We start from the raw sequence: 18745 nt of genomic DNA on the forward strand, positions 1-18745 counted from the left end.
GTGATTTAGAGCTTCACTAATATAGATGACATGTTTTTGAGTTTTTCCTTGCCCTCATGTAGGTTGTAGATCAGGGGATAGTGTCATAATAATCTGTAGTTTGCAATAGTCTGGTCTGTGCAGCCTTTTGAGACTCCTTGTGATTAAGGGCGTCACAAATAAACAGGACTTGACACAAAAATAAACATTGATTACAGAATCAATTGTAAAAGATTAAAAATATTGTTTGTACTCTTAGTCAATCTTTGTTTAAATAATTGCTTCAAACGCCCAACATTTTTAAATATTACAAAAGAAAACTGCTTAAAAACAAATTGTCGTATATTTGTTGTTAAATTCATGCATATCTGGAAAAAAGGGTAAAAAAAAATCACCTAAAATTAACTACTCAAGACTGATCATGAGAATACATAAATGTTTACATTAAATCCTATTATGAGAATTGTGTTTCAACACAATGATTTTTATTGTTAATATGATTATATACCATAAGTACCAGTGATAATTTGCACTCTGTCCCAAGTAAGAAAGTACACTACTATTTATGAGGGAAGAAAATTAAAAGGAAGAAAGAATGATAGAACAAAAGAAAGAAAAATTACAAGAAGACCGTAAAATAGAGAAAGAACAAAAGAAGGACAGACAAAAGAATGAAAAAGGAATGACATAGTGGAAAGAAAGACAGAAAGATAAAATAAAAATGACAGAAAAAATGAAAGTAAGACAGAAAAAAATGAAATTAAAAAAAAACGAAAAATGAAAGAAAAAAATTACGGAAAAAAAAACCACGACTGAAAGAAAGACAGAAAAAAGAACAAAATAAATAATGAAAGTAAGAAAATAGAAATGACAGAAAGAAAAGAAGAATGAAAGAAGGAAAAAAATCAAATAGACAGAAATCAAAATGACAGAAAGAAAATAAAATGGAAGAAAAATAAAGAAATGATAAAAAAGTGGAAAGAAAAAAAAAGCTGAGTGGAAAGGAAGAAAAAAAGAAAATTACAGAAAGAGAAAAACTGATATTGACAGAAAGAGAAAATACAAATGACAGAAAAAAATAAAGACAGAAAAAAATGAAATAAAGAACGAAAAATGAAAAAAATGACAGAAATAAAATAAACATGACTGAAAGACAGAAAAATGGACAACAAAATAGATAAGAGTAAGAAAATAGAAATGACAGAACGAAAGAAAGAAAAGCATAATGAAAGATAATGAAATGAACGAAAATAAGATAAAAATGAAAGAATTAAAAATGACTGAAAGAAAGAAAATAAAATGGAAAAAGAAAGATTGAAGACAGAAAAGAGAGAAAAAAAGACAGTGAAAAAGAGATAGAACAAAATAAAGAACTAAATAAAGAAGGAAAGAAGAGAAAAAGGAGAAAGAGATAGAAAGCTCGTGTTTGTGTGCGTGGACCTTTAATTCCCACTCCTCGCATCATTCTCCAGTCAGCTGACTCTCGGACGCCATTTTGTCAGCCTCTTCCTCCATTCAGCCAGTGCCAGCCAGGCGTCTATGCGCACTCAGAATCCCAGGACGCTCCGTCACTCTCCGGCCTTCTCTTCGCTCCCTCCCCCCTCCAAACCCCCCTAACGTGAAGTCTCCGCCCCGGGGCTCACGACGACCACCCCGGCAGCAGGAGCGGCAACCCACCGGTACCAGCAAACATGGCTTTGAAGATCGTCAAAGGGAGCATCGATCGGATGTTCGATAAAAACCTCCAGGATTTAGTACGCGGCATCAGGAACCATAAAGACGATGAGGTAAACCCCCTAAAAAGACGCAAATCGCGGGGCTTATAACCCCTAGACGTCATCCTCCCTACGGCGTAAATAACCGTTAGGTTCGGCCACTCGTCGGATGTATTCGGGGCTAAATGTTAGCATCCACGCTAACTGTCATTTAGCCGCTTAGCTGGCTCTTAAAACTTAACATAAACGTCCATTACGGCTGAATAATTACCTCGTGACACCGCATCTTATGTTAACATTCACCTAAATGTCCATTTACGTCGTGTTTTTAACATTAAATAAACTTAATAAGCGGCATTAGCCTGCTCGTTGACAGCTAGCTTAAAATGACTTAAAACTTAACAAAAAACGTCCATTACGGCTGAATAATTACCTCGTGACACTGCATCTTATGTTAATTCACCTAAATGTCCATTTTACGTCGTGTTTTAACATTAAATAAACTTAATAAGCGACATTAGCTTGCTCGTTGACAGCTAGCTTAAATGACCTAAAACTTAACAAAAAACGTCTATTACGGCTTAATAATTACTTTGTGACACCGCATCTTATGTTAACATTCACCTAAATGTCCATTTACGTCGTGTTTTTAACATTAAATAAACTTAATAAGCGACATTAGCTTGCTCGTTGACAGCTAGCTTAAAATGACCTGAAACTTGACAAAAAACGTCTATTACGGTTGAATATTTACCACGTGACACCGCATCTTATGTTAACATTCACCTAAATGTCCATTTACGTCGTGTTTTTAACATTAAATTAACTTAATAAGCGACATTACCTTGCTCGTTGACAGCTAGCTTAAAATGACCTAAAACTTGACAAAAAAAGTCCATTACGGCTGAATAATTACCTCGTGACACCGCATCTTATGTTAATTAACCTAAATGTCCAATTTACGTCGTGTTTTTAACATTAAATAAACTTAATAAGCGACATTAGCTTGCTCGTTGACAGCTAGCTTAAAATGACCTAAAACTTAACAAAAAAACGTCTATTACGGCTGAATAAGTACCACGTGACACCGCATCTTATGTTAACATTCACCTAAATGTCCATTTTACGTCGTGTTTTTTAACATTAAATAAACTTAATAAGCGACATTAGCTTGCTCGTTGACAGCTAGCTTAAAATGACCTAAAACTTAACAAAAAACGTCTATTACGGTTGAATATTTACCACGTGACACCACATCTTATGTTAACATTCACCTAAATGTCCATTTTACGTCGTGTTTTTTAACATTAAATAAACTTAATAAGCGACATTAGCTTGCTCGTTGACAGCTAGCTTAAAATGACCTAAAACTTAACAAAAAACGTCTATTACGGTTGAATATTTACCACGTGAGACCACATCTTATGTTAACATTCACCTAAATGTCCATTTTACGTCATGTTTTTTAAGTTAATAAGCGACATTATCTTGCTCATTGACAGCTAGCTTAAAATGATAACAATGGTTCGCTGCGTCTAAAATTCGCATTAGCTTTCCGATATTCTTTCGTTTTAGGCGAATTTCACTCTACAGTAGCCCAGTACTAAATTGGGGATCGTAAAGTGAAATTGCCGTAAAGCGGGGAAAATTAAATTATCAGCTGTTCCGTCTCAACCCCACACTAAAGCGTTAAGATAACGAAATTGCGCCCCCCAGGGGCACCCTTCACTAACTTCCCTACATATATTAGAATAAGTACTACTTGTACGATCAAATATTATACTTTTTCCCTTAACCTATGAGTTACCTTTGGTGTGAATTGACTAGCGCTGGTACATTGGAGTTAGTGGGTGGATGCACAGGGGATGGCAGATTAAAAAGTTGGGTACTCCTATGTTTTTTTTTTTTATATCGGCCTATGCAATAGACTCCTGCGATAACATAATCAGTCCAATAGTGGGAAATCCTCAAGTGATATTGCTGTATTACAGGTGGTACAAGCCTATTGCAATTAACTCATGTGTTCTCACCCCTAGTACCCCACATGAAAAGATTAAAATAACGAAAGTGTATATTAGAATAAGTACTACTTGTATGATCAAATAAGTTCGAGGGAAAAAGGATGATATGAGTTACCTATTGTGTAAATTGACTAGCGCTGGTACATTGGAGTTAGTGGGTGGATGCACAGGGGACAGGCAATGGCAAATTAAAAAGTTGGATACTCCTTATTTTCATCCATTGACCTATGCAATAGAACCCAGGGATTACATTAATAGTCCAAAAGTGGGAATCCTCAAGTGATACAAGCCTATTGCAATTAACTTATGTGTTGCAACGCCTAGTACTCCACATGAAAGATTAAAATAACCAAAGTGTATATTATAATAAGTACGACTTGTACGATCAAATAGGTTCAAGGGAAAAAGTATACTATTAGTTACCTTTTGTGTAAATTGACTAGCGCTGGTACATTGGAGTGAGTGGGTGGATGCACAGGGGACAGGCGATGGCAGATTAAAAAGTTGGATACTCCTATTGTTCATACATCGACCTATGCAATAGACCCCTAGGATAACATAATCAGTCCAAAAGTGGGAATCCTCAAGTGAGATTGCTGTATTGCAGGTGATACTATTGCAATTAACTCATGTTCCAACCCCTAGACCCGACGTAAAAAGATTAAAATGACAAAAATGTATATTGGACTAAGTACTACTTGTATGATCAAATACGTACATGGGGAAAAATGTAGTATTATTTACCTTTGGTGTGAAGTGACTAGCGCTGGTACATTGGGGTTAGTGGGTGGATGCACAGGGGACAGGCGATGGCAGATTAAAAATATTGGATACTCTGTTTTTTTATACATCGACCTATTCAATAGACCCCTGGAATTACATTATTAGTCCAAAAGTGGGAATCCTCAAGTGATATTGCTTTATTGCAGGTGATACTATTGCAATTAACTCATGTGTTCCAACCCCTAGTACTCCACATGAAAAGATTCAAATGACAAAAATGTATATTAGAATAAGTACCACTTGTATCATCAAACAAGTACATGGGAAAAATTTATTATTATTTACCTTTGGTGTGAAGTGACTAGCACTGGTATATTGGAGTTAGTCGGTGGATGCACAGGGGGCAGGAGATGACAGATTAAAATGTGGGTAGTCTTTTTTTGTGTGTGTTTTTTTTTAAATAAATTTGCCTAATCAGTCTAAAACTGGGAATCCTAAAGTGATATTGCTGTATTGCAGGTGGTATAAGCCTATTGCAATTAACTAATGTGTTCCAACCCCCAGTACTCCACATAAAAAGATTAAAATAACAATATTGTATATTGAAGTATGTGCAATACTTGTGTACGTGATTAAATACTTTTAGAAATGGGGAAAAGATAAAATATGATTTACCTTTGGTCTGATGTGACTAGAGCTGGTACATTGGGGTTACTGGGTGGATGCAGGGGGCAGGAGATGGTAGATTAAAATTTGTATACCCTTCTGTTTTTTACACATTTACCTATGCAATAGCCCTCTGGGATAACCTAATCAGTCCAAAAGTGAATCCTAAATCTATATTGCTATATGACAAGTTATATAAGCCTTTTGCAATTAACTTATGCATTCCAACCCCCAGTACCCCACATATAAAGATTAGAATAACCAAATAGTATATTGAAGTAAGTACTATTTATGTGCAATACAGGTGCACGAGAATAAAAAGTATTATAGATGGGGAGAAAATTAAATATTATTTACCTTTGGTGTGATGAGACTGGAGCTGGTACATTGGAGTGAGTGGGTGAATGCAAGGAGGGGCAGGAAATGGTGAATTAAAATTAAGATATACTTCAGTTTTTGCTAACTTTACCCTTCCCAGGCGACCCTTTGGATAATGTAATCAGTCTGAAGTGGAGATCATTGAGTGAAATTGTTGAATGGCGGGAGATAAAAACTTATATTAATTAGCTGATTTGTCGGGAACCCCCCGGCAACCCAAATAAAAACATTTCATTTACGAAATAGTATATTTTACTAAGTACTACTTATGTTTAATACACATGCTTATGATTAAGTAGCATTGAAATGGGTTTAAGGGAGAAAAAACAAAGTGTTAGTTACCTTTGGTGTGAGGTGATGGAGCTGGTACAGTAGAGTTAGTGGGTGAATGCAGAGAGCTGGATTAAAATGTGCATACTCTTCTGTTTTATAAATTTCACCTTATGCAATAGACCCCTGTGATGAAGTCATTCATTCTGAATTGGGGATCATAAATTGAAATAACCGTATGACTGAGGACAGCTATTGTAATTAGTGTATGATACTAAACCCCAGGTACTCCCTATTAAGACATAAAATAAAAAATGTAACCAAGAAAGTACTAGTTTTGTGTAATATAAGTGCATATAATTAAATAACTTCACAATTACATTTTCATTTACATGTATATTTAACTCAAATCTTCCCTTTGGTGTGACTCGATTTGGGCTGGTCGGGTGGGGTTGCGGGTGGATGCAGTCGGTGGGGTTAGGGGGGGTAGATGGCAACAAACAGGCCATTAAATAATACATTGATTTCAAAACTTCACTTGCTAGGACTGTCATCCACTTAAAAGCAGGGGTCTCCAACATGGTGCCCGCGAGCACCTGGCAGCCCCTAAGGGAAGCTGAGTAGCCCGCACTTGTCAGCTCATAAATCACGTGATAGAACAAATCGATGATCGAATTGGTGTCCACCGCTTTTAATCAGCGATTTGTTGTTGCAGCCCGGTGACCATGAAACTTGGCGAGCGTAGACGTTGGCATGCCTTACTTATATTTCTTGATAATCGCAAGCTTCTTTTCCATTGTTATCATGTTTTTGCCTCTTCTTTTAGCATCAACGCAAAAAGCGACTATATACAGAACAAAAAAAAAAAAACAGTACAGTATCGTTGAAGCGCAAAGGCTTAACAAAACTCACAAAATTTTGAGATGAATAATAAAGGCATTGTGGGAATGAGTTTGGCCAATAGTATCTGGGATTTTTTTGTAATGCCGTAAAACAAACCAATAGCAGAACCAGCATTTTTAGTAGTTAAACGATGCAATCCCCATGGCATTATATTTTTACAGTGAGATTTTACCCAGGGGCGTAACCAGCCCGTTTTGGGGGTAAATGATACCCTAGCATTCCCCCCAAATTATAGCATTTTTGAAACTCTTTCCCTTATTAAAGAACAGGAAAAGCTTAAATATGATGAGAAACGCGAAGTAAAAAAATAAAGGCTTGTATAAGTAACTTGTATTGTTTTGTACCAAATTTAAATATTCCATAAAATAATATGCTCTATTAAGATAAATAAAGTAAAGTTTAACTTACTTTTGGAAGATGTGCTTCAAGAGCTAGCCAACTTCCTCCTCCGTGGTAGAAAGTCATACCTGTCGCGCTCCAGGGCCTCATGCCCTTACAAACGGTCGTATATTCTCTTACAAAATAATCTTGCACCATATTTTTTTTCAAACGTGTTTATGTCGTTTAACATGTTATATTGTACATGAAATGAAATGAAATGATTTGCATTTATACAGCGCTTTTCAAGTCAAGACTTCCCAAAGCACTTTACATTGTGCTTCACATTTCCCATTAGCGGCCGTGCAGCCATGTAAGGCGCTAACCTGCTCATTGGGGGTATTAGGGGTTCAGTGTCTTACTCAAGGACACTTCGACATGTAACACGGAGGAGCCGGGATTCGAACTGCGTTCTCTCGATCACAAGATGAGCGCTCTAACTCCTGAGCCACTGCTCAGGAGGTAGACGGACTTCCTTTCACTACACAACTACCACGGAATGATGCATAATGGGAAATCCCCAGGCGGCAGACGCATGTGCACAGTAGCATCAAACCGCTCGCTTCGTTTGCAACGAAAAAAAACGATACTGAGATAGAGGCTACCGAGGCGAACTCGTTTGATTGATTTGCCGTTTCGTGATACCGGATGGTACCCACAATTGACAAATTTGCGTTTTTCCGTCCAGATTTTCTTGTACGTCGTACACGTCTTAGGATGCATAATAAACGTACTTTGTACGGCAAAAACGTACAGGTTGACAGGTATGGAAAGCGGCCGAAAAAAGTGATCTGACCATTTTCTCAACCGCATCAAGCTTTCTTATTCTACTTTCATTTCACATGAAACTGCTCGCCTCTTCTTTACACTACACCAACCGTATCGAATGGATGCACAAGATATTAAACAATAAAAATGTCAACATTCTCAGCGCGCTGGTGATACAGTATAGAATGTTTACCCACGAAGCAGATTTCTTTTTCACGGTGGATGCTGGGTGTGCTCTCACAGCGCTCTTCTTTTAATTGTAGTCGAGAAATTAAAAAGTTGGCTTTGAAAGTTCTTAAAAAGTGCTTGAATTTGGCCATTCAAAATGTACAAACCCTGTACTGGAACTCCCGAAAAACTAGCTTTCACAGTTGTGTACTTAACCCAACTTTGGGTGAAGTGTGAAATTCCGAGTGTTTTAAGAATCTCGCACATTTTCATCCACGGCGGTGCAAAAAAAGGCGAGTATCTTCGCTGTGTTGTATCTGCTCATTCTTGCGATCCGGCAACTGCTTGTCTTGACTTTTTTGTCAATGGTAACTTAACCCTGAAGGCTCAGATAAGGTGATGGTTGCCTAGTCAACATGGGACATATTGTTCTATTATTCATGTTTTTGTGTTCGTGCGACCGCAGCTTACAGCTCCTCATATCCTAAGCCAGTGCTTCTCAATTATTTTCTGTCACGCCCCCGCCAAGAAATCACTTTGTATCTACACTTTATACTCAATGCTAATACTCTTTGCTATATGCATAGCTTGTAGGTTGAGCGTAAACAAAACACTGACGATGAGTGCGCCACTGCTCCCTAGTGTAGTGGAGGTGTAATTGCACTTATTTCTTTGGAAAGTTAAAAAAAAGGTGCCCCAAGGTCAAACGTGCCCAGGCCACCCTAGCCAGACCTTAGCAGACCCCTCAGCTGGGCCCGCCCCACTATTGGAGAACCACTGTCATAGGGGAACCTAAAAGTAAAGGTTGACCGATTATTAGGCAGGCCAATTATCGGTACTGATATTTGGCCTGCCTGATGACCAGAGAGCAAAAAAAGCATGCTAACGTGGAAAGCCGATTGATTAGCTGTTACCATAACATTAGATCATCAATCTGGCTCTGAAACAGGAGTGCCCACACTTTTCGGTTCACGAGCTCTGTCGATGCAGTTTTTGCTTTAAGTCTATGGAAGTCACCTTGGGTGTAGTCATTTTTTTTTTTATTATTGTAAAAAAAAAAACATTTTTTTCCCGTAAAACACTTCTTAAACAAGTTCAGTTCCCCCTTTTTTTAATACAAATTACTTACTTGTTTTGGCATCTCTTTCAAAGGTTGTTTTATTATGTTTTTCAATGCAGAGGGTTTTGGGGTTTCAGTATTACTCCAATGATTTGCCTAATGTTTCAGAAAAATTCTGAACATTTTTACATATCTTCTTACACAATAAGGGCCAAAAATGTTACTGGTCAAGTAAAGTTTATTCGTATAGCCCTCAATCACAAAGAGTCTGAAAGGGCTGCACAGACCACAGATTATTGCAAACCACAGACTATTATGACAGCATCCCCTGATCTAAAACATACATGAGGGCAAATAATACACAGATATTGTCAACATAAAATATAGGTTATTCATATGCTATAGAATAAAAGTGTGTTTTAAGCTTAGATTTAAACATTTCCACTGAGGTTGCAGATGGAATCTCAGGGGGAAGAGCATTCCACAGCACCGGGCCCCGAATGGAGAAATCGCTCAAACCTGCGGATCTCTTCTTGGCTCTTGGGATCACTAGTTGACCAGCATTTACAGAGAGAAGGCGCCATAGGGAGAGATGAAATCTGAAAGATATGAGGGCGCAACTCCATGCATGATTTTGTATAGTACCAACAGAACCTTCAAATCACATCTTAAGCTAACAGGGAGCCAATGCAGGTTAGCTAAAATCGGGGTCATGTGATCAAACTTTCTTGTCTTAGTCAAAAGCCTCGCTGCGGCATTTTGTACTAGCTGAAGGCTCTTGATTTTGGACTTAAGGAGAGTAGTGCATTACAGTAATCGAGACGGGAGATAACAAACGTCATGAATTATAATCTCTGCATCCCACTGAGACAGCATAGGGCAAATTTTAGCAATATTGCGAAGATGTAAAACAAGCTGTTCTAGTAATATTCTTAACGTGTGTTTGAAAGGACAGATCGGGGTCAAATATGACACCTAAATTTTTGACTGAGTCACTCTGGGTGATATTACATTTGTCAAGGTTTAGAGACGTTTTTGAGAACAAGTCACGGCATTTAGATGGACCAATAACTAGCATTTCGGTCTTTTCGGAGTCAAGGCGCAAGAAGTTGAGTGACATCCATTCTTGTACCTCAGTGAGGCAGGCCTCTTAATTTCCACAGTTTAGTGTGGCAGATTCCTCCATTGGAAGATATAGTTGAGTGTCATCTGCGTAGCAATGGAAACTGATATTATACTTGCGAATAATATCAACTCATGGAAGCATGTAAATGCTGAAAAGAAGGGGGGCAAGTACTGAACCCTGCGGAACACCATAGGTAACACTAATGGGCTCAGATGTTATTTTACCATATTTAACACAGTGCGTCTTATCTGAGAGGTAGGATCTGAACCATAAGAGGACGGTTCCTGAGAGACCAATCCATTTTTCCAACCGTCCTAGTCCGATATTATGGTCCACAGTGTCAAAGGCAGCACCAAGGTCCAGCAGCAGCAAGAGTGAAAAAGCGCCGGAGAAACCATAATTGTCCAGTGTCAGTATAAAACGTCAAATTAATCTCTGTATTCTTCCTTTTTTTTCCCCAACTCATTTATGTTAACCAAAAATTGCAGTCTGATTAGACATCTTTAGCGTCTGGGACAAAATGAGAGATTTTTCCACAATTTTGATTGGGATTGGAAGGGCAGGACAAGTCTTCTCTCTATGGACTCTGGACAAATACTCACTTGTCCGACCCTGTGGAAGTCATTAAATAGAGCAGCATGACAAACTATTATGTCGCTTGTGCTTTTTTATCGAATTAGATGATCGCAAAATACCGCTATGCCGTGTGAAATCTCCCACTCGACTCCATTCTGGGTTTTTAAAACAGATCTATTGTGCAGCTTGTCGAGTTGACCCTAAAATCTCAAATTGCTGCTATGTTCATCTGCCTTGGCTCTATTGCGGAAGTCATTCCAGTGTGACTTGGACAGCCGTAGATTCCACGTCAGCGATTTCACTTGTTTCAATCGGCTCGGAGTTGCTGGTGTTTGTTGCACTCTCTCACACATTACTCCCCCATGTCACTGCACTGTCTCATGACTGCACACACATGACCAGCCAGCTACTTTCACTCTTTTTTTCGGGTATGCTCTCATTCGGGCCTCTCACTCAGACTCAAAATGGAATGTTGGGCATGTGGTGTCACTTTTTAACTGCATGTTCTTTGTGTATTTCAACGAATCGGCAATTTGTGGGCTGAGGCGATGATATTTGCGCGTTCAGGAAAGTAGTTTGGGTTTGGTGTAATACTAACACACTGTTTACTCTCTGGGTTCACGGGAAGATACGCTGAATATGATAGTATGTAAATATTTGAGGTAGGGTTGGGCGATATAGCTAATAATTACTGTATTTATTCATGTCTAATACGCACAAGTTTATGCAGTGTCTGAAACTGGTGAGAAAAAGTTAGCGGACACCAAGTTGCCTGCCCAGCCATAAAGTCGCCTGCCCCATTTTTCACAACTTGAAACCCAATAAGATGACGAAGCGCAAAAAAAAACCCGTTATTGCAAAGTATTAAGGATTGATAATCAGAATATTCAACAGAACAACACTTTTAAATTAAGTTTATTATAAATCTACTCGTAACATTCATTGCATGTTTAGGACATCGCTGTTTTCCATCTGCCATCAGTATGTACCTGTATTTACTCATCTTCATTCGTGCAACGTTTGCGTTGCGTCGTCTGCTACAAGCCACGTGAACTACTCTTTCCATGATGCTTTTAATGTACATTTACGTTTTGTAGCGTCACAAATTTTGTTAGCTTCTTTTGAATCTTTCTTCTGGGGCTGAGGTTTTGGCTTGTTCTTAACCACTTCTCCATTGTTCTTGTGTTCTCTGTGCGTCTAATTTGGAAAATGATATGCAAATGCGCGACCTTATAACACTTGGGAAAGTCCGGAAGCACGAACTTATTCGATGCAGTCTTCTGATTGACTGCCGAGTATGCAAATTGCTAAACAAAGCGAAATTTCCAAACCGAACGAAGATTTCGAAATCGGAATAAAGCATACGTATGGTTTAATCTTTTTTTTTTTTTTTTTTTAATTATTTATTTATTTACTTATTTTCTTGAAAAAAATTGTCGGCCACCCGGGCAAAGAAGTATTATAAGTTGTACGCCCGACGTAAAAGATGCAGACGTTATTTCAAACACTGATATATGACTATCTCTCAGTTCGTACTTAGAAATTAGATGCAACGGGAATCAAACCCAGATTGCGGTGGTGCAAAGATCATGTATAAAGAAAGTATACAGTAGATTTTTTTCGTACAATTCTATTTTAAAAAATCGAAACCAACTCATCATGCAATAGCATTGTATAATTTATTTTGTAAAAAAAAAACATATCTTGTGCAAACTGATAAAAAAATCAGAATCTCAGAGCTTGTGCAGAAAATAGCTCTTTAGAGGTTTTGCCTTTGAAATCCACCGTCTGCATATTAATTATTGAAAAACAAAATCATTAAAACTAACTAATCCAACACTTTGTCACTGTCATGATTACTGATGTGACTCAGCTGCGCCTGCTCAATTGGCGCAAACTGCCGCGGTTTCTGATTGGCTCCCTGTCAGTATTTGAACCCAGTCCTGTCTGTCCCCTGTTGTCAGTCCGCCTGTGAACCTCAGTTAACACTAGGCAAGCCTTTTTCAACGCTGACTCCCTCCTGTTTTTTTGCTTCCGTCTGTCCCCCGGCTCCGACCCGTTTTTGATCCTGACCACGTCTACTCTCCCGTCCCGACTTTCGACCTCTTTTCTCCCCAACCACGTCTACTCTCCTTTCCTGGCTTACAACTCGTTTTTGCTCTCCTGTCCCGGCTCCTTGCTTGTTTTTCCGTTCCCGCCGCCGCCATCGCTCGCCACAGAAGATCCACTTCCGCTTTCAGAGCGACTTCTCTCCCGCGCCAAGCAAACACCGGCTCGTGGGCGCAGCCCTTCCTCTTTCCTTTAATAAAACTTGAGAAACGTGACACAGTTGGGTCCTGTTTCTGTTCTCGTCCTGACAGTCACTTTAACACAAATATCATTTGGATGTAACACAAGTTACAAATACAATTTTTAAATGCTCAGTACAAGCTTTGTAGGCTTCACCAACTTTTCGAATTCTCTCTTTTATGAACAACCAATAAATTGATGTATTGCTCCCCATAGACCTGTGTGCTTAAGGGATCCAAACAAACATCATGGTAACATTCCTCAGGCTTTTGCTGATTTTCAAATACTGAACTTTACATGTTTTTGTACGGCATTAGCACGTTGTGATGTAAATCATTTTACTGATGTATCCTTGTTCTTCAGTTGGAATATCTATAGCAAATATCAAAAAGGAAAATATCTAATAAGTCTCTGATTGTCAGCCATGATCTCTTCCTATTTTTAGCAGGAAGGGAAATCTCACTTCACACACAACAACACCCCAGTGGCGTATAATTCAAAGGCTCAAATAATTGTGCCTTTTATCAGGTGGTCTGTTTATCAGGGCCTTAAATGCAGCTTTTCCCATTGTGGGGCTGCTTTTCTCTCTTTGCCCTCCGGCAAATGCTGCATCATTGTCACTAATGCGATCCGGTGTCTCTACCCTTTTCGTCCACCCCCAGGCCAAGTACATCTCCACTTGCATCGATGAGATCAAACAGGAGCTCAAGCAGGACAACATCGCCGTCAAAGCCAATGCCGTTTGCAAGCTCACCTACGTAAGTAAACCTGCAAGAGTAAAAGTTATGAGTGTTAAAATTAGCTCTTGCTTTTATAACGAGTGAAGAATTGTGGGGTGGTTAGGGCTGCAACTATATATTTTTACAGTTGACTAGCCACCGATAAATAAAACAATTAGTCTAATAATCTGATTATCATTATTGTCTTGTTAAATTTTGCACAAAGTTGATTTAATCATCATGCAAATGATAATAAACACAAAAACAATAGGTACAATGGTAAATACATGTTTTATTGAACATACTTCTGATTGGTACAAACATTAAATTAAAATGCCCCATTTAAAACCACTAGAGACATAAGTCCATAATTAAACCTCTGTCCAGTTTTTTGTTACAAGCAAATAAATGAAAAAAAAATCAAATCAAGTAGACATTTTAATCCCTGTAAACCAAGAATTAATAATATAACAATTATTAAAACCAATATTATGTGCATTGTTTTAAGGAAATTTTCGTGTTCAGGTGCAAAGTGTATAACAAAACATTTTAACGATTCTCCAGTTTGAAATCAAACAGTTCCAACAACTGTCGTTTATAAAATGAAATGAAATGAAATGATCTGCATTTATATAGCGCTTTTCAAGTCAATGACTTCCCAAAGCGCTTTACAATGTGCTCCACATTTCCCAATAGCGGCCTTGCAGCCATGTTAGGCGCTAACCTGCTTATTGGGGGTCTTAGGGGTTCAGTGTCTTACCCAAGGACACTTCGACATGTAACACGGACGAGTCGGGATTCGAACCGGGATCACTTGATCCCAAGACGAGCGCTCTACCTCCTGAGCTACTGCCGCCCCGTAATGTTTCAACAACTGACGTTTGTTCTTCTAACGCCCAAGATCTCTTTTTTGGCGAAATATCCATCCATCCATCCATTATCTGCACCGCTTATCCTCAGTAGGGTCGCAGGGGGTGCTGGAGACCATCCCAGCTATTTTCGGGCAGTGGGCAGGGGACACCCTGAACTGGTTGTCAGCCAGTCACAGGGCACACAGGGACAGACAATTCGCTCGCTCATTCACACCTAGGGACAATTTGGACCGGCCAATTCACCTGACATGCATGTTTTTGGAATGTGGGAGGAAACCGGAGTGCCCAGAAGAAACCTGCGCAAGCACGGGGAGAATATGCAAACTTTACACAGTAGGTTCGATCTCATGACCTCAGAACTGTGCCTCTCACGCACTAACCACTGTGTCACCGTGCTGTAGGGAAATATACCCTTATAAAATTTATAATGCATGTTCTGTGTACATTGTTACAAAGAATGACAATACAAAGGAAATTATTATTATTATTATTATTATTATTATCAAAACTTTAAGGGCTTGAACGTTACGTTATGTTAATCTCACTGAGCCGAGTCAGACTCTGTTTTCGTTGAGCTGTCATCTGTGAATCTTCGAAGTACTGTCACTGACACTTCTTATTCGCTGTATTGAAGCTAATATGCTCCTAAACTTTTAAGTTTTGGTACAAGTACTTCATGATGACCACTGAACAAGCTGCGGTCAATCATGGACAATTCATTACATCCACTACACTGCATCATCTCCAAACAGAAGAGCAGCTTCAGCGACAGACTGCTCACGCCATGGAGCTCTTTAACTCCACCCGGGGGAGTAAAAGCCCACATTAAACCCTGCCCCACATTTGCATATTACCCTATCTTTTTTTACAGTGTATTTTCCGTAGCACTATTTAAATACTCCATATCAACACGTTATATTTGGTATTTTTGTATTCTATAAGTTTTATTTTATTATTTCATTTTTCAACACAAGGATACTGCTGGAAGTGTGAATTTCCCTACGGGGATGAATGAAGTATCCATTTCTCTGTCTGTCTGTCTGTCTGTCTGTCTGTCTGTCTGTGTCTCTCTATTTCATTATGTTGCCACTATTGCACATAAGCAACTTTTAGAAATTATTATTATGATATCAGAGGCAAAAACAAGTCTGGCTGCAATAGTCAACAATCAAATTCATAGTCGACTTTTCCTATTATCTAATTTTGTTAACAACATTGATTAATCAGTGCAGCCTACTGTCGATAGTATGTTAAACACTGCCAATGTCTCTTATTTGCTGTTCTGAACTATTGCTCAATGCTAGCATTATTATAAAACAAATGATGGACTTTTTTTGCCTGACAGCTGCAAATGCTGGGATACGACGTGAGCTGGGCCGCGTTCAACATCGTGGAAGTCATGAGCTCCTCCAAATTCACTTACAAGGTTCGGACGGTTGAGTGGGTCAAACGCGGCAGCGCAATGTCTCTAATCGGTGTTCTACTCCCACGCAGAGGATCGGCTACTTAGCGGCCTCGCAGTGCTTCCACGAGAGCACCGATGTCATCATGCTGACGACCAATCAGATCCGAAAGGTAAGCGGCCGGCTGTTTCCGTAGTTGCTGCTCTTCGGCGTTGTGTACTAGTCCTGTTTTCCAATTTCGAGACCCAATGCTTAGTCTTGCTCTCACCCTTGCAGGATCTCAGCAGTCCCAACCAGTACGACACAGGCGTTGCCCTCACTGGTCTGTCGTGCTTTGTCACCCCCGACCTGGCTCGGGACCTTGCAAATGACATCATGACTCTGGTGAGCCACAAAGGCACAATTAACCCATTTATGTTCCGCCGGCAGGCGACTGGACTTTTGATCAACAAATACGTGTCAGTCACTGAATTACGTCGTGCCCAGGGTTGGGTAGGGTTACTTGAACTGGATTACTTTCAATGACTTTTGGATGACTCCAATACCAAATATGCTAATAAAAGACAAAATAAACTAAATATGAATAAAATGATGACTCACAACATGTGGTAAGCTTTCTCTTCTGGCTTTGATTTCTTTGATCTCCGGCAAAACAAACATAAAATGCGACAGAAACAAAATGAAAATATATCCAAACAGCTTGCCAACATCATTTTTGCCGTTCCATGTATTCCATTACTCCCCAAGCCTGCACAAAATTGAATAATTTTATTCATATTTAGTTTCTTTTGTCTTTTATTAGCATATTTGGTATTGGAGTCATCCAAAAGTAATTGAAAGTAATCCAGTTAAAGTAACCCTACCCAACCCTGGTCGTGCCACATATCATTGGAAAGCTTCTACTCTTGGGATTTCGAAATAGCATCATCAGGGACAGATTACGATCAGTCTGAAACGAGATACTCCCAAACTATAAAGCCGGCGCAACTCACCAATTAAATCCTCTGGCCATCAATAAATTATTTGAATGGCTGCAAAATAGCTTTGTTACATTAAGGACAATCCAAAGTCCAACCGTGTAAAATATTTACTCCCGAAACACACAATAATGCGACAGACTAAAACAAATCCGCCAAAAAGCATGTCTGCTTCGTTGGACGTTGCGAAATAAAAACCTTCCATTTCTGTGTGTTCCAACTCAGATCACTCAATGATAGTAGCACTTGTTGTGTTTTATTTTTATTTGGGACAAAACTTTAAAGTCTTACTTTTTGAAAGAGACCAAAAAGAGTCCATATTCTCCAAATGGTTCAAGAACAGCATCCAATTGACTTTGATCATTGCTAACTAGTTTCAATCATACTGTATGCATACTTTCTGTTAATGTCATAACCTTATATTCACATCTTGTGGTCAATCAGTTTCCTTTCGATCACACTTTCCAATGCTCTAGATGTCTCACACGAAACCCTACATCAGGAAGAAAGCAGTACTGATCATGTATAAAGTGTTTCTGAAGTACCCGGAGTCCCTCCGCCCTGCTTTCCCCAGGCTCAAAGAGAAACTTGAAGACCCAGATCCAGGTACCACATACTTGAGATTCCCCGTTGTCAAGTTAAAGATATTATTGAATGTTGTTTAGCAATCTCTTGTAAATGCATTTTTTTGGGCACATTTAATGATGCAAAGAGGTGGATTCTGCTAATACAGCTAGCGTTAGCACCTAGTGGCTCTCCGTTGGATTAGGTGCCTAAAACATTTGCCGATATTCACCACAACAAAAATCCCTCTAGTAATTATTGCATTAGCAACCGGCCACTAACAATCGAGCGGAAATATGGATTTTTCAGTAAGATGCAAGGCGCGTTCAGGCGCAGTCAGACATTTCTAACTCGGGTAGAAAAAAAATGTATTTTAAAGCATTAAACGTTAGCAGTTCATAAATAGCTGAAGGATGTGGGTATTTTATTAAGCTTTACAACCTGGAATTTAGCAATAATAATCATTTTTTTATTTTAATTACAATCCATGGTTTACTTAATCACAGCTTGTATTACCAAATCAACTACAAAGCCTTTGTTGGTATGTCAACGAATCTAAAATAAAAGAATAAACGTATCTTTTTATGTAAAATTGTAGTTTAACATTCACCAGAAAAAAAAATCAATAATAAAAAAAACGAACAGTAAACAAACATCCATCCATCCATTATCTGCTCAGCTTACCTCAGTAGGGTCGCGGGGTTGCTGGAGCCCATCCCAGCTATCTTCTGGCAGTGGGCAGGGGACACCCTGAACTGGTTGCCAGCCAGTCGCAGGGCACACAGGGACAGACAACTCACTCGCTCATTCACACCTAGGGACAATTTTGACCGGCCAATTAATCTGACACACATGTTTTTTGAATGTGGGAGGAAACCGGAGTGCCCGGAGGAAACCCGCGCAGGCACAGGGAGAACTTGCAAACTCCACACAGGAGGTTCTCTCCATGACCTCAGAAGTGTGCCGCACACACACAAACCACTGCGCCGCTGTGCAGTAAACAAACAACTTAGTAAATATGAATAACAACAAGTCAACAAAGAGGAAAACGTTATGAATCACATTTAAAAATTCAGGATGATTAACCACAAGTTACATTGACCTGAAAAAAACATAAATCAAAAAGAAAAAGGTACAAAGAAAACATTTTTATATATGCCATTAATTATAATAATAATAATAATAATAAT

General features: G+C 38.9%; 1 protein-coding gene across 6 annotated transcripts in view; it reads left to right on the forward strand.

The window, feature by feature from the left end:
* The first annotated feature begins 1463 nt into the window (after positions 1–1463).
* ap3d1 (adaptor related protein complex 3 subunit delta 1) overlaps positions 1464–18745 on the forward strand; it is a 41273-nt gene continuing 23991 nt past the window's right edge. For 4 of the 6 annotated variants that reach the window (XM_088349301.1, XM_088349304.1, XM_088349305.1 and 1 more), the window contains exons 1-6: positions 1464–1766; positions 13683–13778; positions 15957–16037; positions 16106–16186; positions 16291–16398; positions 17468–17597. In XM_088349301.1, the coding sequence (XP_088205427.1) occupies positions 1671–1766; positions 13683–13778; positions 15957–16037; positions 16106–16186; positions 16291–16398; positions 17468–17597 (592 nt within the window). In that variant the 5' untranslated portion in view covers positions 1464–1670. The remainder of the gene's footprint in view (positions 1767–13682; positions 13779–15956; positions 16038–16105; positions 16187–16290; positions 16399–17467; positions 17598–18745) is intronic. The other 2 variants (XM_088349299.1, XM_088349302.1) reach the window with 1 other exon arrangement.

The sequence above is a fragment of the Urocampus carinirostris genome, chromosome 12 (assembly GCF_059441175.1).
Source record: "Urocampus carinirostris isolate Australia breed hairy pipefish chromosome 12, RoL_Ucar_1.0, whole genome shotgun sequence".
NCBI classification, from domain to species: domain Eukaryota; kingdom Metazoa; phylum Chordata; class Actinopteri; order Syngnathiformes; family Syngnathidae; genus Urocampus; species Urocampus carinirostris.